This window comes from Toxorhynchites rutilus, chromosome 1 (assembly GCF_029784135.1).
Source record: "Toxorhynchites rutilus septentrionalis strain SRP chromosome 1, ASM2978413v1, whole genome shotgun sequence".
Taxonomy (NCBI): domain Eukaryota; kingdom Metazoa; phylum Arthropoda; class Insecta; order Diptera; family Culicidae; genus Toxorhynchites; species Toxorhynchites rutilus.
In genome coordinates this window covers 46,777,358-46,804,208 of record NC_073744.1, presented here as the reverse complement: position 1 = coordinate 46,804,208, position 26,851 = coordinate 46,777,358, and the positions used below count along the sequence as shown (strand labels likewise).

At 38.2% G+C, this 26,851-nt stretch overlaps 3 protein-coding genes across 4 annotated transcripts in view; 2 read left to right on the top strand and 1 right to left on the bottom strand.

Annotated features, from left to right (window-relative positions):
• Positions 1-230: 230 nt before the first annotated feature.
• On the top strand, positions 231-989 carry LOC129763214 (39S ribosomal protein L11, mitochondrial). The gene has a single exon (XM_055762096.1). The coding sequence runs from the start codon at positions 376-378 to the stop codon at positions 964-966; it is 591 nt and encodes a 196-aa protein (XP_055618071.1). The 5' UTR covers positions 231-375; the 3' UTR covers positions 967-989.
• Positions 990-1,134: 145 nt separating this feature from the next.
• Positions 1,135-2,134, bottom strand: LOC129763213 (ribosomal RNA processing protein 36 homolog). Its single transcript, XM_055762095.1, has 2 exons — positions 1,911-2,134; positions 1,135-1,854 (listed from the first exon to the last, which is right to left on the bottom strand). Exons 1-2 carry the CDS (start codon positions 2,052-2,054, stop codon positions 1,156-1,158), a joined length of 843 nt encoding a protein of 280 aa, XP_055618070.1. The 5' UTR covers positions 2,055-2,134; the 3' UTR covers positions 1,135-1,155.
• A 4,829-nt stretch (positions 2,135-6,963) lies between these two features.
• Positions 6,964-26,851, top strand: part of LOC129763208 (spastin) — an 86,734-nt gene continuing 66,846 nt past the window's right edge. For both annotated transcript variants that reach the window (XM_055762086.1, XM_055762085.1), the window contains exon 1: positions 6,964-8,125. In XM_055762086.1, coding sequence (XP_055618061.1) covers positions 7,513-8,125 — 613 coding nt within the window. In that variant the 5' untranslated portion in view covers positions 6,964-7,512. The remainder of the gene's footprint in view (positions 8,126-26,851) is intronic.

Genomic DNA, 26,851 nt, shown 5'->3' with positions numbered 1-26,851 from the left:
TACAAAAATGTCCAACTAGAGGTAAAGATGTTCAATTAAACTTGTCGCATTACAGGTCTATCCAATTAGCTAACTGTCGCATTAAATGTAAATTTATGTAATTTAATATGATTGTTATTTGCAATTCCCACGACAGATGCGTAGCCACCTTGAAGATATGCCTTGAAAATTATATACCTGCGCATTTCATGCAAGAAATTTTGACAGTTGTATTCATCTGCGAAATCAAAACAAAACAAATTAGTTCAAGCGTGCTGAAGTGTTACACAATTCTCTGGAAAATCTGAAGTTTTAAGAGTGATTTCGGATCGGTCAATTATTTTTTCGGTACAATACGTTCTACAACAATAACATTATCATTCCTAGCATCACAAAATGTCGAAAGCCGCTGGTCGTTTAAAAATGCTCAAGAAATCCGTCGACAAAATCAACCACTCGAGCAAACTCCGCACCAACATTCCGGCCGGTATGGCCGTTACGGGTCCTCCGTTAGGTCCAATGCTAGGACAACGTGGAATCAATATTGCCACATTCTGCAAAGACTTCAATGAGCGCACCAAAGAGTACAAGGAAGGGATACCGCTGCCGTGTCGTGTCGCGGTAACCTCCGATCGGTCCTACGAGCTCACAATTCACGCACCCCCGGCTACCTTTCTGCTGAAACAAGCCGCCGGTATTCAACGCGGCGCAATGAATCCGGGCAGCGAAGTTGCTGGTAAAATAACACGGAAGCATTTGTACGAGATCGCCCAAATCAAGAGTAATGATCCACCGAACGCATTGCTGTCGTTGGAAAATATGTGCAAAATGCTGGTAGGAGTAGCTCGATCATGTGGGATCGAAATCGTTAACGAATTGGATCCAGTCGAATACCAACAGTTTCTAGAGGAACGAATGCAGGTCGTGGAAGCTCAGCGCAAAGAGTTACAGGAAAAACGAGAAGCCAGAATGTTGCGAATGGCTTGAAGTTTATGTTCTTGAAATAGAATGTTTAGCTTTAGAAAAAAAATCTTAAATCCTATCTAATGTAGAGAAAACTCCTTTTTGATAGCATTATTGAAAGATGTGAAATCAAGTTTAGCCCACACCAACGCATTGCGGGAGAAAATCAAATGAGAATCAACTTTGTGGAAAAGTAAGTTGTTTATTAGAAAATTACGTGGAAAAGTCCAACTTTTTCCTATCTTTTGCAGTAGTCTTACGCCTTCTTTTATCAATGTGTTTACCAAGTCGACCCGTTTCCTTAAGTTCGTCGTATTTTTCAACAAGCTCGCGGGCTTTCTTAATGCTTTTCTTTTCATAAAATGGTCGTTTTCCATCCTCAATCGCTTTGCGTGCTTCCAAGTGTTCTTCTTTCCGTTTCTTGTCTTGCTCTTTCTGCTTGTTGAATTCTCGTATCTGATTTTCCGTTCTACGGATTGCAAATTTCAACTGCTCCGCTTCATCAGGATCATCCACAGTTTCAAGCTGTTTCTGCAACCGTTCCAGTTCATCATTCCTCATTTCGTTAATAAAAGCGTATTTTTCCCGAAACTGGCGCCCACTGTAATAGCCCTGTTTTGCATCGAAACGCGGATCTCTTCGCGACGACGATGATTCGTTACGCTTCTTCTCCATTCCTAACGCGGAAACCTTCCGTTTTGCACTAAGCTCCACTGGCGGACCATCAGAGTCACTATCGTGTGTGGATGGTTGTTGCCTTTTATTGGCCTTTTTCTTTTCGGCTGTTTGGTCCTTCGAGTTTTTAGTTTTACCAAACACTGCTTCATTGTATACTTTGGAACCAAGTCGACGTTTCAGTTGTAGTAACTCTTCAAAAGGCATCTGGCGGAAATCATCATCGGCCAATTTGGGCTGAAAAGCAAAAAACAGTTACCTTCACTGAAATCGAATAAAAGTATTTTACACACCTTCGATCCATCATCGCTATCATTTTCTTCGTCGTCGTCGCTCTGGCTGGAGTTGGATTTATTATCTGAGGATTGTTCAGTTTGATTGTCTTCGATGTCACTATTTTCTTGTTCACTTCCTGAGAATTCACTTCCAGAAGACATTGTTGGGATTTCTTCACCTCAAAAAAAATGCTCACAAATATCGAACGTTGCGTTCCCAGCTGTTCAATAGTACTGTTGTTTGTAAATAAAACCACGTGAGAACAAAATGAAAAAATACCACAGTATACTGAACAATCAATTCACGTTGATGACATTGAGCTTCGTTTCCCGCAGGGTTCTGCTCAGGGATGCCAGGTGATTTTTCAAATATCTTCACATGGTACGAAAAAATATCTTCAGATGTCTTCACCATTACATCGGAGGAAACTAAAATTAGCAAATCACTTTTGAACGAAGCTTGATAGCTTATTATGATATTCATTTATGTGTTCTGAATGACGGAGGTTAAATACGTATCTCGTGATATAGTTAAATGCCAATTTTAATTCAGTTACGTTCCAACTATAGACTGAAGAATGTAAAGCATCTGCGTAGTTGAAAAGTTAGATAAGTAAAGATTTGGCAAATTGGAGTCCAATTAATTCTGGTGTAAAATCTTGTAGTAAAACTAATGAGTGAAGGCAAAAAAAAAACTTTTTGCAAATGTCATTAACTTGAGCTCTCCAATCGAGGTGGCAATCCATTAAAATTTCCAGATTCTTGACCGTTCTCGAATAAGGAATCAATACCTGGTCTATTTTTATTAGTGGTGGGTGGTGATATTTTATGTAAAAAAAATTTTTTTTCATATTTTGAAATTTTTATATTTTATGTAAAAATTAAGCTTTCAAGAAAAAATATAGCGCCCTTGGTTCCGAGACCATGTAAACTATAGAAAACCTACACAATGAACAATTACAAACGACAATGCCAGTGGTTATGTGGTTAGCGTAACAACCTCACAACCCGACCGGCGTGGATTCAATCTCAGCTGGCGTCGTTGGGATTTTCTAAGGCGAAAAATCTCTGGTTACGTCTTCCTTCGGAAAGGAAGTAAAATACTTTTGCCCCGGCTCATAAGTTGTTGAGTCTGATAGGTAGGGACAGGTGGAGTCGCCTCCTTGATGTCGGAAATTGGCACTGAAGTGGCGAAAAAAGGCCGACACAAAACCAACCCAAACTTTATACAGGTGCGATGTATTTGCATAAAAAACTAGATTGAAAAGATTGGATTGAATTTGATATTCCAGTCATCTGAATTGGTTTAGTGGTTCAAATGTTACAAATTTTTGAGGAAAAAGGTTATTTTTAGGATCACAATGGAAATGGCCACCCTAATAAAAAAAAATAGAAAACAGGAACGGACTTAAAATTTTGCGATAAGGAACAAAATACCAATTTTCACGAAAATCTGAGAGCCACTATATCGGTTAGGCATGGAATGACTGCAAAGCTGAATAAAATTATATGAATCTTCAAACATTAAAATCAATTGCCACAAATATCTATTCGCACATCATTTGAGAACAGATATCGTCCGATTTGATTCAGTTGTATTATTAGTCCAATCGAAATTCGCGTTGAAAACTTGGTGGAATCCACGTGACGAAGGTTAACACAATTCGAGTTCGATAGGTTTACTTGAGTAAATGAGAATAAGGTTGATTCATTTATACAGCTTTTTTGTGATATAAAATGCATTAGCTTGAATTTGCAGCCACTATTTGAAAAAAAAAAACAAAAATTATAGGAGAGCGTTATACCAGGGACAGACATACAGCTATACTTGCGTTGTACGTGTACAGCGTTGTACAGCTACCATCGTACCATGACAGACATACTTTGGTTGTACATTGTACCGTATGTCAAACTGACAATCAGATATTTTTCCAATTTCCACCACATATTTCAATGGAAAAGGTTTTTGACGTAGGATTACGTCTTTCGGGAACATATTGGGGTACAAATTGAAAAACGAATATCGATCGCATCGTGAAAAATGTCCAATTTCAAACGCTTATTGCTCAGTCATTTCATGACGGATTGATGAGATTTTTACAGCAAAACATTGCGGCACTCTATAACAATTTTTCACCTTGAATAAAATAATTTATATCATGTAATTAACTATCGAACAATTGAAAAATCTCAACACCTATCCAAACGGTACTGATTGGTCGAAATTGGCGTCATTTCTTTTTCGCCTGCTTCGCTTCTTTCGTTCCTCGATAAGTCAAATATTTGCATGTCGAGCGAGTGGGGGGCGCCTATTTCTCACATACCAACTGATATAAAAGGACGGTAGCATTTTTGGATTTCTCATTCTCGTTCAACGCTCAGATCGGCAAACATCTGGGCTTCTAGTGTGCAGTGCTCTACAAATCAACCAACACCATACGGTGCGGCAAAGGAGAGGAAGCCATCGGCAACCAACGATGGATGCGGTGCGACAAAGGGAGCAAAGAAGAAGAAGCAACGGAGAGCATCGAATTAAATCTAGTGTGCATTGCTGGTGCGCTCCTCTTCAGATCAACAATTGGATGCGGCAAAGGAGGCAGAGGAGCGAAGTGCATGGTATCACACTCGCTATCCGTCGTTTAGCTCGTCGTGGTTGTGCCAATCAAACCCTCGAAAATCGACGCACAGAAGCCGATAGCGCCAAAGTCAAGGAAAGCATCAGCGAATCCGTAAAAGCTACCGCTCCCAAAACTAAATTGCTACATCCGACTGAAACGCAGCAGATTCCGTACAACTCATTAAACCATTCCAGTCCTTCTCAGGACTATCAACTTGTTTTGAAACAAAAGAGTTTATTTTACTGTTTTCCACTTACCACAAAAACTATATAAAACTATGATCAAAAATACTGTTTATTTTTACATTTTCTACTAACAACTAACAGGGAACCATCATATCACGTCTAGAAATGTCTAAAATTTTCGTAGGGGCATATTGCAATAACCGATTCATTCGAGGAAATGTATATAAGTATTCGATTAATCGAGCGAATATTCGTTGACCAGACATTGATAAAAGTTACGTCAAATATAATTTTAAATAAACATCGAAGTGCTAAATAATATATTTTTAATGAAATCGTTTTGGCGTAGGATTACGTCTTTCGGGAACATATTGGGGTACAAATTGAAAATCGAAAATCGAGTACATTGTGAAAATTGTCCAATTTTAAACGCTCAGTCATTTCTTGATGGATTTTTTCGTCAATTGATCTCGACACTCCATATTTTTTTATATTGAAGAAAATAATATATGTTATGAAACTAATTATTGAACAATTGGAAAACCTCAACCCCTATCCTAACGGCAATACCCACTTTTGATTGGTCGAAATTGACGACACATACGGCGGTTTCCCAACAGAGACATCAAAACCAAGCAGCCTGGGGGAAGTCGGCATTGCAAATACATGAAAGAAGTGGGAGCTTTTGCTCCCAGCGAAATGTGTTCCCTGACAGAGACATTAAAACCAAGCTGTCTGGGGGAAATCGGTTTGCAAATACATGAATGTAGGGGAAACCATTGTTCCCGCCGAAATGTATTCACTAACAGAGACGTCAAAACCAAGCTGCCTGGAGGAAATCGACATTGCAAATATATGCAAGTCGGGGGCATTTTTGTATTGAAGGTAAGGTGAGTGATACGAATAATTTGAACAAATAAATTTTAAATTTGGAACTTTAATGTTGATTGCTTTGTGAAATTTCATATCAATAACCGATCGTATATTGTGAAAAATATAGCACAAGTGTAAGTATAAAATTGTATATGGTAGCAGTTGTGTTCAAAATGACTTGATATATGAAACGATTTATTTCAATTCTCATAAATGAAAACCAAGGTGTGTTCCCGCTCGAGAATGGGTCGTTCGATTTAAGCTGTCTGTTTTGTTGTGTTCATTTTCACCCAAGGAAAGTTTGTACGGCATGAAAAATAGTAGAAAATGTGATTTCCCATATGCTCTACATATAGTATTAGGTGTTGTTAGTCCAATTAAAATTCGCGTTGGGTTGAATAAACACTTAGAAAGTAAAAATTATAAAAGAAAATTACTTTCTCCATTTCAAGTATGTTTTCTCTACATGTTTTTTACTGATGAGAAAAATTGATGATTGTGTTCGGTATTGGTAATTATCTTATATTATCTTATATATTGGTGAGTTTTTTTTCTTTACTTCATCCATACATATCACAGTAGGTATCTAGTCTAGGATCACAGAGGGCGGTTTTCATCATATCTCGTTCCACTTCGGTATCTTTTATCTGATACGCATCATCTGAAGACTGTTTACCATCCTTCTGTCATCATCACTCGGTCACACTGGTCGAGTGAATAAACAATACCCAACAACCAAACAAAACGGTCCTTTTCAGGGCCATCAAATCATTATCGAAGAGTTTAACGAGGTAATTCTTCAAACATATCCAAAATCAACAGATCACCTAACGGAATCCTACGTCGACTATGCGGTCGTGTCTCGGACACAACCCTCCTTTGACTTTTATTTTGTGTCTAAACTATCAAACACAACAAACAAGTTTCCAATCTGAGTTATTAACTTGAAGAAAGTCAATGAAAAGAACGTTTATCAAGTGATTTGATTCTGCTTGTTCATGCTACCCACCACTAACCGTCTATGGCGCTGCGCACAGTACAACTGTAGCCATGTACAGGGGTAAAACAGTTCGGTACAGGTACAGCGATTGTACCGAGTTGCTTGCATGGTTCTAGCACTGTACATGGTGACAGAGATACAATTTTCGAAGTACAACGCAAGTACAGCTGTATGTCTGTCATAAGTATTAACGTACTGTTCATTACCATTGTTAGCCACTGCACTGTTTAGGCGAATTGACAGTCTGTATACTGTGGGTGCCAATTTGACAGTAAAAAATTCCTTTGAACAAATGAGAAGGAAACGTTTGAAAGTCATACATTTCACTTCCCTTCTCGCTCGCACCAACAGTTGTTTGCTAGGAATGCAGTAACCGATCATTATTAGTGTACAGACAGTCGGTCACGTCGGTTGTTCGTCGTATTTTCTGCCGTCGTAGATTTAGCGATAAAACTTTTCGTTGTCTTGTATAGTAGATATCCTCTGTTCCTAGGATTTCTCTCCGGTATAAATGAAAAAATTTGGTTAAAGGATATTCTACGCGGAGGGGTATTGTAGTGGATTTTGTGCGTTCGGTATATATATATTTCATCTAGTAGATTAAATAATAGTAGGTGCCGTAGGAGTGATAAGATTTGGTTCCAAAGAGAATAATGTGAAAAGTTGTGCGAATATTCGGAGAAGAAAGTGTGTTGGGGTGGCAGAATTAGGAGATAATTTTTTCGTCCTTCACCACTTCGCTCTGCGCTTGCTGAGTTTCCTGTCTCTTGCGTTTACGTTGGTGTATGTGTGTTTCTGCAGACTTCAAGCACCAGATCTTTTTTTTTCTTGAATGGATCTGAGATAGAACAACAAAGAGTAGTTCAGTGTTAAAATCGCAACATTGTTGGGCATCAGCTGTGGGATTCGCACTTTGTATGCTAGGTCAACTCGGTGGTTGACTAATGGTTCGTAATAAATATTCGCTGAGCAATGCTGGCAAATCGCCTAGTAAAAAACCTCGCACTAATAGTAAACAACACGACGTCAGTGATAGCGAGGGCGGCAAAGGAGGTTCCGGAACGGAACTAGTAGACAGCAAAGGCGGTACCTCCACGCAGCGATGTGACACCGTGCATAAGCAAAATCTTTACATTATTTCGTTTCCAGTTATATTTGTGTTCAACGTTTTGCGTTCGCTACTGTACCAATTATTTATAATTTTCCGGTACATTTATAATTTCACTACCAAAGTTGTGTACAAACCGGTGAAGAAGGATTGTGGGCTGGAGATCGTGATAAACGACCAAAATCAGCACCCGTTGCACAATCAACAGCAGCAGCAATTGCTTCACCACCACCACCCACAGCAATACGACCCCCAGCAAGCACATCTCCTTCAGTACTCTAGTAGTGGCGTGCTGGGTAATAGCGAGGGGCGAGAGATGTCCGTGCAGCGGTCGGCCAGCGGGAGTCAAGTTGGCCCCGGTGATCCACTGCTGGCTAAACAGAAACACCACCATCGGCGAGCTTTCGAATACATCTCGAAGGCGTTGAAGATTGATGAAGAGAATGAGGGTAAGTATTTGCATGTTTGCAAGATAGTGTTCTAAATGTGAGAGGGATTTTGTTTCATGGTAAAATCTGTGGAACGTTTTCAAACGGAAAAATGTTGACGAATGAGTACTCGCTTTGTTCAACCGAACATGCGCAGATTATAGATTTTAATCTTTCTGAATGAGTAATTCCCAGGACCGGTAAAGAATTGTGGGTATATTCTGAAAATTGTTATTCAAAGGTGCATGACACTGTAAAGAAAGAGGGAGTTCAAAATAGGGCTTTAGGGCTCCAGGGGATGATTCCTGAAATCCTGGGGATTAGTTTGTATTTCCTGATGAAAACATATTCGTCCGGCATCACTAGCGTTCCAAATAACATTTGATTGTATTCTGAATGGTAACACTTTCTTGGGGTTCATCGGATTACTCTTACGGCTACTCGCAATTCATTTCATTCGCCCTTTAGGCGATTCTAAGCTTTTCAGCGATGAATCGATGAGAAGCTTTCAGATTTTCATTGTAAGTGTACGAAAATCTTTGGGGTGATTTGCTGGTTCGCTATAGAGGTCTGAGGTATCACCTAATTCTGGGAAAGGGGTCTATTGCCCAACATAGTTCGAGAATCACTGCCTTAGGCGAACCACGTTCGGGATGCCCTGAGCACTCGAATTTATTTAAAAAACTATGGACGGGTTATATCTATGATATAACCGCAAGATTGACGATGGACTGTCGTTGGCTTAGTAATCAATTGTATTTCTTCAATCAGCAATATTCCCACCTCGGATGTTCCTCATTGGGTACGATATTGCCGCTGCGCAGAGCTATCTTTTGTGTGTATTGATTAAGTTATTGATTAAACTAGTGAATGAATGAAACTTTTTACGAATTCAATTGCAAACAAATCCCAATTTAAGTCAATTCATGCATCATCAGGGTGTCGACTCAAAACTCGAAGAAAAAATCCCTGATACCCCTGATTTTCCAGTAATTTTCCAGAAAAAATCCAGATGTAGGCTAGTAATCAAATTCTCTAGTAGTACTTTAGCTATAGTTTCTAAGATATGTAGTTAGCTTAAACAATGAAACTTAAGAACGTCTGTCGATATCTTCCAATGAAAAAATTGTTTGTGATTTTTAAATAAGCTAACGACAACAGAGAAGTGTCGTAAAAGATATAAAAATAGATTTATTAATACAGTTCAAAGTTCTTAAGAACGAGCCTTAAACACTAGTAGAGAATGAGTCATTTTCATTTTGATTCGGATCAATTTAACGAAACTGTTACGATTTCAACGAAACACTTTTTCTTGCAATCTTTCGGCCTTCTGTGCATTTCCCAAAATTTTCTTATTTTTTTCAACTTTCCTTGTATTCTAGATGAAGAGAATATGAATTTTGAACTCGTTGAATTAACTAGCTCAACATTTTTATTGATGCTATCCTTCCAAAGGGAAGCATACCATCGTAAACTTGTCGCATAGCATAACCGTTTCCTCACAAATGTTTTCTTAAAACATTCGGTATTAATGGAAAAGCTCTCTCAACGTTGGGGTTTCCACACGAGAGACAGAAGACCATTTTGGTCAAAAAGTTCCGTAAACCCATCATTTCCAAAAATGCTCCAGTCGTTTATTTTCCGGATCATAGTGAGCACTTGTTGCTGTTTTTGCTATCAATGTTGTTTCAGTACTAAGTCTGCTGGAGCTCCACTAATACTTCCAAAATCCGTCAAATATTAAAATGGTCACTAGGGTCAACAGACAAAAGTATCTCGAATCGTTTTCCAGCAATTTTTTTTAATCGAAATCAACGACGACAAGGTCAAGGATATATCAATGCTTCGTAAACTTCAAACCCAGAGCTCCGCATCCCAGACGAAATTTCAAGATTTGTCTTTCGTAAATTTTGACGAGTTTTTTTTAATAATTCAATCTTTGTGGAGTCGATCTGGCGTAGTGGTAACATCCATGCCTCTCACGCTAAAGGTCACGAGTTCAATTCTCACTCCCGACATTCTTCCAAAAATGGAAGTAAAAAGTGACGAACCAGCCAAATGAGTTGAAAATCACTATAATACAGATATAAAAAAAAAAAAAAAATAATTCAATCTATTGATGAATCCAAAGCTACTCAAATTCAAGAGTTTTTTTTTTCAGATGCAACTAGCCTCTTTGTAGTCTTGTTCAAAGACTCGTCGAAACTAACGAAGTTACGAAGTTTCATCGAGCTCAGCTTTTGGTGTTATCAATTTTTTGACGTAGGACTACGTCTAACCGGAAGATATAGGGGGTGAAATGGAAATCTAGGCACTGAACAAGTAGGAAAAAATGCAAGATTTGAAACGCTTATAAATCGAGCATTTCTCAATAGATCGCAAAGGTTTTTGCATCAATTGATAGGAAATATATCTACGCATCTATCATAACGAATAACATTTCATTTTTCTTGAGATAAATAATTGAATAATTGTGAAATATCAAGCATTGTCAAAATGCACTATATGTCCATTTTTGATTGGTCCATTTGGTGCTCCTCAAATCGTACCGACCAAAACGGGCAACCAGAGCAGCAGCGAAATAGAATGAAGCACGATTGGAAAGGAAAAAGAAAAAAAATGAACGGAACATTGGTCGCCGTCTCACACATGCGTAATTCTCGAGCCAGCCAGTCAGCTTAAAAATCCCCGCTCCGCTGCCGTAACGATCACATTCTTTGTGTGGACACCGACTGGACAACATCGTTGCTGGACGAGCTGGACGGCGAGGGATCGAGTGCCTTTCTCAAGGCAAGAGGGTGGAGGTGGAAGCGCTGGAGTAAATAGAGTAGAGTTTTCAAAGGGCCTTTCTCATAGCTAGAGACGAATGAACTGCAAAAGTTTAAAGTCTCTATAATACAAGACCTTCCTTCCTTCCGTAACGATCATTCTCATTCAAAACGTACACCACATCGGTTCGCATCACAACACATCAACAAACCAACCCAAGCAGCCATGTCTGGACATGGTAAAGGAGGAAAAGTGAAGGGAAAGGCAAAATCCCGCTCGAACCGTGTTGATCTGGAGTTCCCCGCAAGGGTAGCCAGGCCGAGCGCGTTAGTACCAGTGCACCAGTCCACCTAGCCGGCGTTATATAGTTTCGGCCGCCGAAGTGATCGAGTTAGCTGGTAAAGCTGCTCGCGACGATAAGAAAACCCGCATTCGGAACAGAACACATTCGGTTCTGTGGACATCAAGACAACAGGCAGTTGCAGCGAGTGGCGAGTGGCAAACGCAATCGCAAAACGGCATCAGGTAGCAGAAGAAAAAAGTTTGTTCTTTATACAAACTGCTTTGGTGGCAAATCCAGAACAAGGCGGCATCGAGGGCATTCGAAATGTTTTTTTTTTCAAAACCACGAGTACTAAGTTTTCTAAATTGGAACCATTCCATAAAACAAGGCGCTTTTCAGGGCCATTAAACCTTCCAAAAAAGAGTTTAGGAAATACAGTTCAATGCTTTCTAAAACAATATCCAAAATAATAATAAAACACAAATTGATTTTTTCATAATTTGTTTGCCAGGATATGATGAGTATGTCAATTTGGCAGTTGTTCTGAGCTTATTGATTTTCACCAATTCTTAAATTGCCTCTAGATTGAAAGTGCAGTAATTTACACTTATCTCGACATTTAGCTAATTGGACGGACCAGTAATGCGACATATTTAGTTGGACATTTTTGTAAACATAGAGTTCGGGGTCCAAATTATGACCCCACATTGAAGGTCGACACTGTACCACTGTCATCGCAAATGTTCAATTACAGGTTAAAATTACCTCCAATCCGATACTGAGTGGTGGTAATGCGACGTGCCATTGAATGTAATTTACTGTAAAATATGTCACAAGTTGGATGGGAAGAAATTTTCCAACTGTGAAAGCTGTGGCGAGTGGCAAATGCAATCGCTAAACAGCAAGGTTTAGCCGAACAAGATGGGGATATCGAGTGATAACAAAACAATAAACTCTTTAGATTGAAGATAATTTTGTGATCCTGAAAAGGACCCTTTTTAGCCTGCATGTGAATCCAACGAGCGAACAAATCGTAATTAATGTATTTTTTTGCCATCGCTCCCTTTTAACGCTCATTCGTTCGTCTCGTTGGACTCGCCCCTCTGGCTGAGTCTGCCGATTTGTCTCTATCCTGTGAGTGTGTACCGCTAGAGTATAAAACACACGGACCCCAAAAAAATATCTTATTTTCTTTCAAACCGTAAACCCGTGTGGTTGTACGGCATCGGCATCGTGGACGTAACAAAGGAGGACAAGTTAAGGGAAAGGCAAAGTCTCACTCGAACCGTGCAGGTTTCCAGTTCCTTGTTGGTCGCATTCACTGATTGCTCCGCAAGGGTAAATAGGCCGAACGGATTGGCGCCGGAGCACCAGTATACCTAACAGCGATTATAGAGTTTCGGCCGTCGGAGTGCTCGAGTTGGCTTGCATAACTGCTCACGACAATCAGAAAACCCGCATCAAGAACAGAGCAGCTTCGGTTCGGCGCTCATCAAGGCAACAATTAGTTTCAGTGAGTGGCAAAGTGTTTCTCCGGCACGTCGCATTAAATGTAATTTACTGAACAACATGTCACAAGCTGGATGGGAAGAAATTTTCCAACTGTGAAAGCTGTGGCGAGTGGCAAACGCAATAGCTAAACAGGAAGGTTTAACCGAACAAGATGGGAATATCGAGTGATAACAAAAACACAACACCAAAGGTTCTTTTCAGAACCATCAACATATTCATAAAGAGAAAACAGTAAACTAATCCATTTTTCAGGTAGATAGGTAGGTTTTCACGTAGGAGAAGAAAATAAAACAATATATTTAAAATACATATTTAACAAAAGCTGTCTCCTTTGTATAGTCCTACGTCACTCCGGTTATGTCCCCGACATTACCCACCCGTCTTTTTTAATTCGAAATTCGAAATTCCCTGATATTCCCTGATTTTCAAGGTAGTCGACACCCTGATTATGGTAATAGTTGTCGCAGCAAATAGTTAGTTATCAACATTTTGCCTAATCATCAAACGGTGTGCGAAGAAGTTCAGTAAGCTGGCGACATGAAGAGATATATTCCAATGCAGTCTTAATCAAGCCGAAGCATTGCATTTGTAGCCGCTTTTGTAGACCGTGTTAGCAAAACGAATCCTGGAGTGTAAAAATGCATGGGGTTATAAAAGTATTGCCGACTTGAATGTATCTGCAATGCCGATTTTCCCAATATCTTGGTTTCGGAATCTGTATTGGGAAAACACATTCCGGTTTGCAAGAATGCAAGCGAGTACAAAAGTACCCGTAATTTACATCCATTTTGCAATGCCAATTTCCCCAGGCTCCATATTTTTGAAATCTGTGTTAGGGAAACATTCCAATTTGCAAAAACGCAAACGAGTACAAAGGTTTCCGTTGCTTGCATCTAAATCGCTATGCCGATTTCCACAGGCTCCATGGTTTTGAAGTATGTATTAGAGAAACATTCCGATTTGCAGAAACGCAAGCGAGTACAAAAGTACCCACTGCTTGCATCTAATTTGCTATGCCAATTTCTCCTGGCTTCATGGTTTTGACGTCTGTGTTAGGGAAACATTCCGATTTGCAAAAACGCAAGCGAGTTCGAGTTCAACGTGGTTTGACATACGCTACAGGTGAACTAGATTTTTTTGTATCGTACACGAAAATTACTTACACGTTTAAAATAGCGTGCAGTGTGTATGCGCTATTTTGCACACCTAATACTAACTAATAATAACGCGAGAACCTTTATAGCATACTTGATAAATGTCTAAGTTCGTTGGTTTGAGTTCACGATGGGTAGACAATAAACCGTCCATTGATGGGGTGCATCAGAAATCAAGTTTTCGTTCCTCTTTATATGGACGTAAAAAATTGCGTACGCGGGTATAAATAATTTCGTTCCTAGGGGAGTAGAAATGTGGATTGAAGTCAGTTGAATGAAGAGGCAGATTTGTATTCATTAGTCGAGTAAGTTAAAATAACGACTGACTGGACTAGTTCTCCAGTCATCCTCGCTAGTCAACGCTAGTCAATTCATTTTCTAGTCAAGTCACTTTTTGTTGTGGGCGACTGCTGAAGCAGTTCTAGTCGAAGCGAAGCTACTGAGAGTAGAGTCGGTCTTCATTTTTCACCTTCGAAGATTTCGGGCCCTGCTTACACTCCAGTATAGAAATGAAAGACGTAGTCCTATGTCAAAATCATTAAGTTGTGATAGTGGTGGAAATAACTGAGGCAATCAGAATGTCAAATGAACACGTATCATGTTTGTTATTTCCAAACCAGTGGATTGAAATCCGAATCGCCGACTATATCCTGAAAAAAATGCTCGAATGTAGAAAAGTGTAAGCAATGAGGAATTAGTTAATGCTGTGAATGAGTATTTTAATGGATCTTCAGTTATTTTCACCCATCATCAAATCCACGCCAAATGAACCGGTCGCTGACCCAATCCATTCCGGGTTTTTTTTTTTTGAAAACTCGTCCATATGCTGGCAACCACCTAAAATCACAATTTTCATTATCATATGACCAAAAAATCATAACAACTTATTTTCATTAAGGTACACCGGGGCAAGTTGAAACGATATGTTCGAAGTTCAACTCGAATGTTATCATAAAAAATCACTAAATCACAAAAATGATTCACACTGGATATTTCGTCAAATATCAATTTTCAATTTTTTTAGTTAACATATGCTCATTGCTAGTTAGCTATAATAAGTTGAATGTGTTTGCTTCTCGAATTCTCTACAATTGTTTTATGAAATACTAAACTCAAGGAATTACATTCATCTTGTAGGAAAAAGAGGATTTGTTACACTTGATATGTGACTTACTTGAATGTGATTACGTTACACATACTGTGGAACGAGATAAAAATGTGTCTTATTCATAGAATTTATTATAAAGTTTTTCTAACAACAACTTTTTCATGTTTTCTTTGAAAAAAATACAACTAATCCTAATTTTGTTTAAAGTCAAGATAGCGATATAGTGTATTCGACTGAAACTTTGTCGAATACACCTTATTAAAATATAATCTTTTGTCGAAGACGTCAACTTTCTATCTTTTTTAGTTTTTGGAATATAGTTCATTTTGGTATGAAGACTCCTGAGAAATATAATGTTTTGCTCGTAACATTCTTGTGTGTAAATTCTCACGTTTGACATGTTCTTGACATGTTTCTAAATAGAGAAAAGTTAGCGGAGCATTTAAAATGCGATAATTGAAACATAAAAATGTAACGAATTGAACATTAATCGCATTTTTTCAAAGAAAAATATGAAACTCGAGAAACTTCTTCCATGTGAATGTGCCCCTTCGTCCGATGTATGGAAAACTTGTTGGAAATTTTAAGGACTATTTATATCTATTCCTTTAGGAATTTTAAAATTTGTTTCAAATATTAATCTTCAAAAATTTTGTTTTAATTAAATTTTATTCCAAAAAAATCTTTGATAATTTTTAGTGAAAATCAAAATATTTTCTTGATTTCTTTGTAGGTTTTTTTTAATTTTCAGTTTTTTCACCTTTTTTCGAAAAATTTTAATTTAAAAACTATATGATCCTCAAAAAGTTGGTCAGAGAATGAAATGTAGGAAATTATTTAGGTTTTCATTCAAAAATATCAAACAAATTTTTGGAAAAAAAATTCATTGAATTTTGAAAATTAAAATTATTTTTTTCTCGAAAACACGTGTTTTTAAAAATGGATATAAATAGCCCTTTAAATTTCCAACAAGTCACCTATACATCGAAAAATGGGCACATTTACATGGAAAAAGTTTTCCGAACAACAACTTTTTCATTTTTTTCTTTGAAGAATACTATTAATGTTTAATCCGTAACATTTTTATGTATAAATTATCACAATTTACAGGCTCTGCTAACTTTTTGCAAGCATGTCAAGAACATATCAAACGTGAGAATTTACAGACAAAAATGTCACGAACAAAACATTATTTCTTCAGAAGTCTTCATACAAAAATGACTTATATTCCAAAAACTATAACTGCTTATATTAAAAGATAGAAAAAAAACTTTGTTCTACAAAGTTGTTTTAAATAACTGGGGCTACAATATTGACGAACTATGTTTATCTCTATCTATAAAGATAAGGTAGTTTGATTTTTTATTTCATCGAAAATGTTGGTCACCCTATTTTTGGCAACATGAGAATGAGCGCTCTATCACATGTAACAACTTTGTCGAAGACAGTTTTTGTCTAAAGAATAATTGTCGAGCTCTGGATGCTAATTTCCACTTAAATGCATCTCCTGGACCATTGTGCACTGGTTGCAGTACCTTGCGCCCCTCAGTAGCTGCCGCTAGATGTGATCCTGTCAGCTTTTGTACGGAAGAAGAATCAGACTGACATTGTCAGCAAGTTCACTGAAGCGATCCGAAAAATGACACACTGTTTGTAGAATTTTTAAGTGGCCTTTGGTGGGACTGATATTGGTGTACCCTGAAAAACAAATCCAAAAACAGTTTTTCTAAATCGAAAAAATCGGAGGAAAGAGATCGATTTTTGCGATTTTTGCGAGCGCAAAGAATCGATTCAAAAAATGGGAAATCGGAATGGAAAAGATCGATCTTCTAAAGATCTCAGAATCTCTACCTGATGTTATGAATTGAAAAACCGCCGTTTCAACAACATTTGGCCGAGCGTTGCAAATTCCTAACCTGACATTGTAACTTTTTCTACACTCGACAAAAAAATAGTGGAACTGAGGGCGAGGTTGAAATTTTTAGGTGATTTTTGAAATGCGGTAACTTCGTAAAAAATCAACGCATAAAGATGGGATATACATCATTTTGAAGCTTAAAATTTCAAGTTTTGGATTATTTTACGAACACATTGTTATCTCGATGTGTGTAGATGAAGTGGACAAAAATATCGGGAAGAAGAGAGCATCAATTTCTTTCTTTTCCCAAACTTTTTGTAGACTAACACAATTTTTTGCTAATCAACTAAATTAACCTTATTTAATTAGCCTTGGTGCTTCCGTGGCCGAGTGGTTAGCGTCAAACCTAACATGCCGGAGGTTCGGGTTCGTTCTGGTCGAGGGAATTTTTCTTCAAAGAGATTTCCTCCGTCTTGCATTGTGGTCACGCCTATTCAAGAGCTTTGCCACTCAGAATGCATCCAAGGTGGGTTATTTGGCATAGAAATCTCAACTAAGTACTAATAAAAATGACGCAAGTAATACTACGTTGAGACGGCGAAGTTCCTCTAGGAACGTTAGTGCCATTTAAGACGAAGAAGAGCCGTAACAATCAACTTTCATTTGAATGCTAGAACTTCCCGTAGGACCTTTTCACATAGAGATATTTCTGTTTGAATGAAAAATTACCTCCTCGTCTTTGTCGCACCGCAAACCGAAGGGTAGTTTTGAAAACTCCAATAAATTCTGTATAAAGCTGGCTGGATTCCAAAAAGGTGCCAAAAACGTTTTTTATAGTGTTTTCTGTGTTTCTTCTAGTATTTCACAAATATTGCAGTAAGTTTTGATATGTAAATTTTTAGCCCAGTGTATCCCCTAAACTCCTGTGCCCTTTTTATATTGATTCTTTCAGCCGTTTTTTCTACGCTATCGATCAAAGTTTGGAGTAAACTAGAGATGTACCAAAACAACAAAATGCTATGCGTATCCTCGAAAAGAACTATTCGTATGATTATTCTATCCCTGCTTGTGTTCATTTCTTAGGATAGTTAATTGGAAAATTAAAATGTCCTCGAATTGAAGCTCATACTTTCGCTTGACGAAAATAAAAACCAACAAAAAAGTTAGATTAGTGAGATTGAAATTGGAATTCGCTTCACTTCCAAAGTTGGCATCAATTTGAAGTAAATAGTCATTAGAGCAAAATGGACACTAGACAGCGACGGGACAGCTAGCCTTCTGTCTGGAGCCACACCGTAGAAACGCGAAACTCGTGGACGAGTGCCAAAAACGAATTTAATTGTACCATCAACTTAATTCAACTATTATAGCAAATAGCTCAAGCATCAGCTCTAGCACCTTTAGGAAGATATGCTTTAAATTCTGCCCACTCGTCACCTCAAGCAAACAAACATCGTATCGCACCAACGATTATTGATGGGACAGTCGATCTCAACGGACAGCTTTTTATTGGGGATACGCTTTGTTCAAACATATCTGACCGCCATAATCCCGGTCAGGTGATTATTGCTGGATTGTTGACAGCCGGTGTGACACGAACCGTCGAGAGAAGAGCTTTCGGTGTCGAAAACATTGATCATAAAGTGGAAGTTGGAAGTTTCACCATTTTTCGGATTATCAGGCTTTCTAACTTTTGTGTACCGGAAAGGGACATTGAATAGTTTACGATTCATTTCATTCACATTTTCATCATTCTGAGCTACACAGAACAATCTATGGGTTGCAGTTCCCATTACACATCCATCAATTGAATCACCAGGAACGACATAACGACTTAGAGGATATTCAAATTACCACCACTTCCCGAAAGATATCCCGTGGGTGGTTACGATGGTGTCGAAACGTACCGAATAGAACACCTCTCTCGTGTCCTGTGCATCTTCCACATGATTGATTATTTCTGCCGAGGACGGAAAACAGGAATGGTACGTTTAACACGTATTCCAGGGAGCTAATGGAATTGCTTTTCCATTACCTTGCTTTTGTAGTTGTGTCTGTATAATAGCAACATCAGTGTCGTGGCGCACAGGTTCTCGAGAAGGTGAAGACAGGTGCTAGAAATTAAATTACTAAGACACGGTAAAGCGTGGCGCTAGTAGATAAATCAAATGCAGAAGATAGTACACGGTGATGGTAGATATAATCATTTCCATCTTCATGTACAACACGCCGGCACATGGAGCACATGAATGAATGATGGCACACTACCGGGGTTACGGCAGAGATTCAAGTAGGCACTCTTTAGCACCAACTAACAATACACGCTCGGATGCACTTCATTAACGTTGACTTGATGCTTCAACTGCCGGCGCTGTTGGTGCCGCTACTATCTGGTATTATTCACACACAGATAATGGATTTCCAGCTCGAGCTATTGGAACTGAATCGGAAGTTTGTGCCCCCGGAAGCTCTCTCACAAATCCGACAGACGCATGGTTTTTGCCGGGCTTTGTGTTCGATTGTACATTCTGAGCGTATCAGGTGGGAAGTATCGTTGGAATCTGATTCACAACAGCTGATTTGTGTTTGGTAGCAGAAATAAGTTACTCTAAAACTGGGATATCCCCCTTCGAAATTGACGGTAATACTGGTTTTAAACAGGTTGGAGAGGTGTGTCAAACATATTTTTTAAATTTATTTTCATCGCTCTCGGACATTCAACATCGCAGGTCTAACTCATATGTGTCAGGGTTCCAATCTGATGGGCTTTACACTTATGTAGAGGAGAATGAACGGGTGAGAGAACAACAAATAAACAAGATTTCAAGTTTCCATAAGCGGAATCTAGCTCTAGAGGCCGTGAGCAATGATCGCGTCACGGTGCTTCCTTCACACGATAGAACGTGTCTTCTCCCGAAATGTCTGTCATATCTGTGGTTCTGTAGCGATTTGAACGATAGCAACGATAATTTGACTCACCACGAAACCAAACCAAAAAACGACAAAACGGCTCTACGACAGGGTTCACCAATTAGCGTTTGAATGTTTGGCGTTTACTGGTTACTAGAACCCACCATATGAACATTATTTCAACCAGATATATCTTCAGAAACTTAGAACAGTATAATGGGTGCTGTCCATGGTACGACCACATTGGTTGACGTAGGACTACGGAATAATTTGTTTGTACATTATTTCGGAATGAAACGAAATTTAAGAATAAACTCAGAAAGAATTGTTTACGCAGTGAATTCTCGTTGACGCCATTTATAGTGATAACAGAGATGCCAACCATGTTTTTGAAAAAGCTGGAAATTTTGAAAAAAAAACTGAAAAAATCTGGAAAAATAAAAAAAACAGCTCATTTTTTTCTCACTTTTGTTTATATTGGCAATAAAAATGAGCATACACAGCAACAGTATCAGTATGCAGTATTGGTACTTACGTATTAACGCCATCGGAGCTTAATTTCATTATAGATTATTTTTTTCGTAATGAAATCTATGCTGAGGCCTATGTAATCGGGACGAAATCCTTCTCTAATGAGGATATGGAACCGAGGCAATTAAACCGTATTAAAGCTACAGGAGCGAAATTTTCATTATGAATTTATTTCACTGCAATAATGTTTATTCTGATGTTAAAGTAACGGGACGAAGTCCCCATCTAACGAGGATTGGGAAACGAGACGGTCCCAAGACACCAAGATGACACAATCCGAGTCGGCCGTCGACCCGCCGTCGGAAGCGGCGGCCTCTCACAAGCAAACCTGTTAATGAAAATTTCGCTCCTGTAACTTTAATACGTAAATATCGTAGCATTTTAAATTTTCTTATCCTGTTTGTGATCCTACATTTTAACATGTCGGTGAACATACCAATACTAAGATATCAAAAACTTTTTCTTTGCAGCATATGACAATTTTTTCATTTGAATTAGACGCACACCATCCTACGAGAATATTCTGAGGTTGTGGAGTATTGGAATTGACCCATCTGGTCATATAAACCATTTGAAATTTCATGAAATTTTCGAAAATGGTCAAGTCCTAAGGCAAATATTTTGGAGGCGATGGAATGACATTTTTTTCATTTTAATTAGAAGCACACCATCCTTCGAGAATATTCTGAGGTGGTGGAGTCTTGGGATATGAAATTTTAAGAAATTCACGAAAACGGTCAAATCCTATGGCAACTTTTTTTTGTAGCCGAAGGAATGACATTTTGACATAGGACTATGTCTTTGATTTCTATATAGGGGGTTAACTCTACACAAAATGAAACGATTCATTAAGAGTTTTCAAACGCATATTATTCAAAATCGTTATTGCGACGTGTGTTGTGTTGTATACCATTAGATAGGAAATTTATCCAGCATTTTTTCGCTTGAAACACGAATAGAAATTATAATAAACAATTAAACAGTTTCACGATTAAAATGGGTATGTGTTTTCGATTGCACTAACCACTCGCTTTGCTTCTTGATGCAACGAGCAATCTTTTTGTCTACATTCGGGCGTCAGTTCACAATGTTAATCGATGCTTATTATGAATTATTCTCCATTTTTCGGACAAACAGACATTTATAAGTTAGCAGAATCAATGGAGGGATGAACTTGGAAGATGGTTTTACTCCATTATCCCCAAAGTTCAATGAATTCGGACTCAATTCACGTAGTCATCGTGTAGGTCTTGCTACTAACAATTCATGTAATGTTGGTTCAGGATATGATGTCGAGCTTGTTGTTTGGTAATGTAAAGAATGCAAATAAAAAACTTAACTGGCTGCTGATTTAGAGGTTCGAAAGGGTATACTCACACATATCAGATTATGATAATCTTTATCTTTTTTCTTTTTCTTTTCACTTTAATTAATCGAATGCATTTGCCCATCCTCCATCCTCCATCCATCCTCTTTCCTATATCTAAGCAGATCTTAGCACCCTATGAGATCAATTCACTATAGCAGCTACACGAACTTCCCAAAAGAGCACTCATGACCATAGGATAATATTAATATACATCACCTGTCTATAAAGTTATTACCACTCTCTACGAAAAATGTTCCGGACAACGTGGCAACGAAGGAAAAAATTTATTGTCTATTCTTTTGTTATTTATTGTTATTTATGTTATTTATAACATATTTCTAGTCATAGATTTATTTGACTTGGGCTTATATTTATGTAGATCTTAACTATTCAGACTTGTGCCTAAAAATGATAAATGATGACTCCTTGTCTTCTTCTGAGTAATTGAATAAACAGAAGAAAAAGGTAGTAATGTCTTTAATTGTGTTTCTGTGTACATGTTTGAACAGAATGTGTTTCCGGATTCTACCACGTTATCTCACCTAACCCGGTTAAACTATACAAGATGTCCGTTTGATGTATCAAAAGAGAAAAAAAATATAGATTAAGAACAATGAAAACACTCAATTCACATGTAATTACTACACACAATCACAGTCCTATGTCAAGATCGCGTCCGTGCCCCTAGACTCAGATCCATCAACTTTTTTTTTCATTTAAATTAGATACACGAGTCTTCCCATTACTGCCGATATCTCACAAAGCGACGCAAGCGCCAAAATTGACATTCCTTTTTTTTTTTGAAAATATTTTTAAAAAATGTTATAAGTTTTGTTGAAAAATCCCATCAAGTTCTTATAAAAGAGTGCGAAAAAAATGAGAGCCTTGACCATTTTCGTAAATGAAAATGAAAAAATTGTCATTCCATCGCCTCCAAAAAATATTCTCCTTAGGACTTGACCATTTTCGTAAATTTCTTGAAATTTCAAATGGTTCCTATGACCAGATGGGTTGATTCCAAGACTCCACCACCTCAGAATATTCTCGTAGGATGGTGTGCTTCCAATTCAAATGAAAAAATTGTTATTCCATCACCTCCAAAAAATTTGCCTTAGGGCTAGACTATTTTCGTAAATTTCTTAAAATTTCAAATGGTTCCTATGACCAGATGGGTCAAATCCAAGACTCCACCACCTCAGAATATTCTCGTAGGATGGTGTACGTCTAATTCAAATGAAAAAATTGTCATATGCTGCAAAAAAAGTTACTGGTATCCTGGTATTGGTATCTTCACCGACATCATTTTAACATTATACTTTTTTACATTTTGTGTCATTCTAACTAATCCTGACTGTGTCGCACAGCCCTAGCTGTGAAAATCAAGTGGAAACGGGGGGTTACTCAAAGGTTTTGAATGATTTTAATATTATGTTTTGGGGGTGGGCTTTCATTTTTGTCCTCGCATATTTGCACACTTTAAAGAAGTCATGTAAGGAAGTAAACAGAATCTAACAAAAAAGGCAAAACTTGTATATCACTTGAAAGAGTAACAGTTAATATACAATTCTATTAAATTGCGGTTGTAGTTTTTGATGAAATAGCTCAGAAATTGAGAAAAGTTTTTAAGTATGCAAGGTGGGCGTTTTTGATACCTTTCACTGTAGCTAATAACGTAACACAGTTTCTTCATGTGGAAAAATTTTGTACGAACAAGTAATGTTATTCATTCTAAAGCCACTGTAATTCAACACATCATCATGATTTTGATTTTAATCCTTAGGCTAAAAGAATTGCCACTGCTTGCTAGCTGTAGTAAGACAAGATTATGTTGCTATTTTTATTTATTAGGAATCTCATCCCAAAAGTAATGTCTATAAAAATTGTAAGAGAATTTTTCGTGCTCGTTACAAGAGTCGTGAGTACATTTGTACAGTCTTATTAACTGAATTGACAAATAAATCAATTCCGGACTGGAGAACGTATTAAGCACTCAAACCACGAAATTAATTTCCGATTTGTTTATCCGCAGCGTGGGAGTGTAAGCGAAAACAAAAAAGGTTAACGTGTTTACATGTGCTGGCTGAATTTGTCCTAAATTCCATAAGTACTTACACCTATACTTCTTATTACCATCCTTGTCATCTACATTATACACTATTACTAAGAGAGTATATACTTATTGTAATCTTAAACATATCCTAAACCTAAATACAACAAACCTACGCGAAGAAAACCTATACAGTTGTTATAATTTAACCCACAACTAGAATTTATATAAACAATTAGCTTTTACATTCAAATTAAAATTCATATTATATACACTTACAGCTATACACGCTACGTATTGTAAACGAATTGAAACGTACAAAACTTATATGTACACATTTGAATTACAGGAAAATTATAATTACTTTACGAAAACATCGAGCTCTGCAATTATAGTTACGGAAGAAATCTCCCCTCTCGTTGTTACCATTTGTAGCAACGGGCGGTTCTTATATTGCAATATTTCCCTTCAGTTTAGCACGTAATACATCGGGAGCGAAAAGCATCACCGAAAGCACAGAATTTCCCTCGACAAATTTCCCAATAAAGCACACGCGTTGCCAAAAGAATCCGGCTTGAAATACGCTGCACTTCGAAACCGGTAACAATGCTCGAATTCTCGAAAATTCAATGATCGATCGGAAAAACTCACCAATGTGTCCGAACACACTCCTGAATTCACACAAGCTTTTTCTTGGAAAAAATATAATAAAAATCAATTCACTTCTTATTATGCCAGATATTATTGGGTGTGCATCTGAATTCGTCTCGTTTTTTTGCATAAAAACACATCTATTCGCATAATAAAATGAACTAATACATTGTTTAAAGTATTGCCCATTGCTACTATTTACCATCATCCTGGCAACTTACGGATTCCGTCGCGAAAGCAGTGTTCGTCTTTTGAATCCAAGAATGAATCCAGCCAATTTTTTATACCCTGTTCTGAAGTAAAGTGTATTCCACTCAAATCGTTCGATCGATAAAAATGGTAGTCGGAAGGGGCACGGTCCGGGCTGTAAGGCGGGTGAACCAAAATTTCCCATCCGCTGTTTTCCAAATAGTATCAAAACTTCCCACAAATGGTGTTTATTTGCAATGAAACTCAACATTTTCATTACTGCGTTACCGTAAATTGAGCTTGTTGTGCAAAACTGAAAGTCTTGTAAACAATATTTGTTTGACAGATGTCGACATTTCACGATTCAACAAAAATCAGCTGTTGCCGTCGATTATTAACAGCACTTTGAGCCTTTTCTTGTGGAAACGGAACGGTTCAAGCACATCCAATACTTTTTTTCCCCTGTTGGATGTGAACCACTGCGTCCATTATTCTGAACTATTGTGGTATATCCCATTTTTTTGTACTCCGCTTCAAGCTTACCTACTGCTTATTGATGAAGAAGTAGACTGAAAGCTATAGCGAGATAGGTGCCCATCAGGAATACTCTGTTTGATAAATTTTATAATCCTGATTGGCGACGCAGACCAAATTTCCTTGGGCTCCAGAATAGCCTTATCAAGGTATTTAAGTCTGCGTCTAGTTAGAGCTCCACAATTACAGAGCAAATGTTCCGAGGTTTCGCTTTCGGTATTACAAAAACGACAAATATCATCTTGCACTAAACCTATGTTTTTGAGATGGTATTTGCTCGGACAGTGTCCTGTTATAAGGCCTGTGATTGTGCCTAAGTCTTTCTTATTAAGACTCAGCAATTGTTGAGTAATTTTAATACTCGGCGTGATAAATTTTTTTGACTGGTTAAGTTGTACCGCCAACCAGTTGGCTAACACTTCCCGGTCTTCCCAGTTCTTCAGCTCACCTTTCAACACACAGTCAGATATTCCACATAATGGTTCTGGACCAGTGAAAGGTGAGCTTGGGCCGTTCCTGGCAAGTTCATCTGCTCGCTCGTTTCCCTCTATTCCACAATGGCCAGGAATCCAGTACAGTTGTACCGAACTTATCCGACTTAGTTGCCGTAAGAGGAGAATGCATTCCCATACAATTTTTGAGGAGCATTTAAAATCATTTAGAGCTTTAAGTGCCGCTTGACTGTCTGAGAATATGCAGATGTTAGCACGTCTATATTTTCTTTTAAGGCAGACATTTGAGCATTCTATTATCGCAGCTATTTCTGCTTGAAAAACTGTTGGCCAGTTTCCCATAGCTACAGAGATTTTTGTTCTGGGACCATACACTCCAGCACCTGTTCTGATTCCCATTTTTGACCCATCAGTGTAGAACATGATTGAACCATTACGAACACTGGGACCGCCTTCATCCCATATTGAACGAGAAGGTTCGATTACACTGTATGGAATGTCGTAGTTAGTCCTAGGTTCCATCCAATCACTGTTCATCTCTGAGGATGGTCCTACGGGTAAGAGATTCAGGATGCTCAAGTGACCAATTTTGTCTCCGTCTAGTATTTTTTTCCATTGTTTAAGCTTTAGAGCGCTTTTCTTAGCCTCTAGTTGAACATGTTGGTTCAGAGGTAGTAAGTGAAGGATAGCCTCCAGTGCCTTCGAGGGTGTGCTTCGCATTGCTCCAGTAATTGCAATGCATGCTAGTCGTTGGAGTTTGTTTAGCTTTTTTGTAGCTACAGTCTCCTTGGTCTTTGGCCACCAGACTAATGAGGCATAGGTTATTCTAGGCCGCACAATGGCAGTGTAGACTCACATTACCATTTTTGGTTTAAGACCCCATGTTCTTCCTATCATTTTAGAACATGCCCATAGGGCTGTATTGGCCTTGCTGATTATTGCATCTAAGTGCGCATTCCAGTTGAGTTTAGCATCTAGGATAACACCTAGATATTTCACTGCATTTTATTTCCACTCCCCCAAGATATAAAGACTGCAGATGCTGTTTTTTCTTTTTGGTGAATGGAATAATTGTTGTTTTTGAGGGATTTATGCTCAGACCTTCTGTGGTACACCAAGTTTGTGTAAGGTTTAAGGCCATCTGCATTCTGCTCGATATCACGTCGTCGAACTTGCCTCGTATCATTATGACTAGATCATCGGCGAAGCCCACAATTTCAAAACCTTTTGCCTCTAAACTTGTCAGAAGGTCGTCAACTACTAGTGACCAAAGGAGAGGTGATAGAACGCCTCCTTGTGGGCAACCCTTTGTTGCAATCACATAATTAGACGACCCGCCCAGCTCCGAGGTGATTTTTCTGTGTGTGAGCATGCCATGGA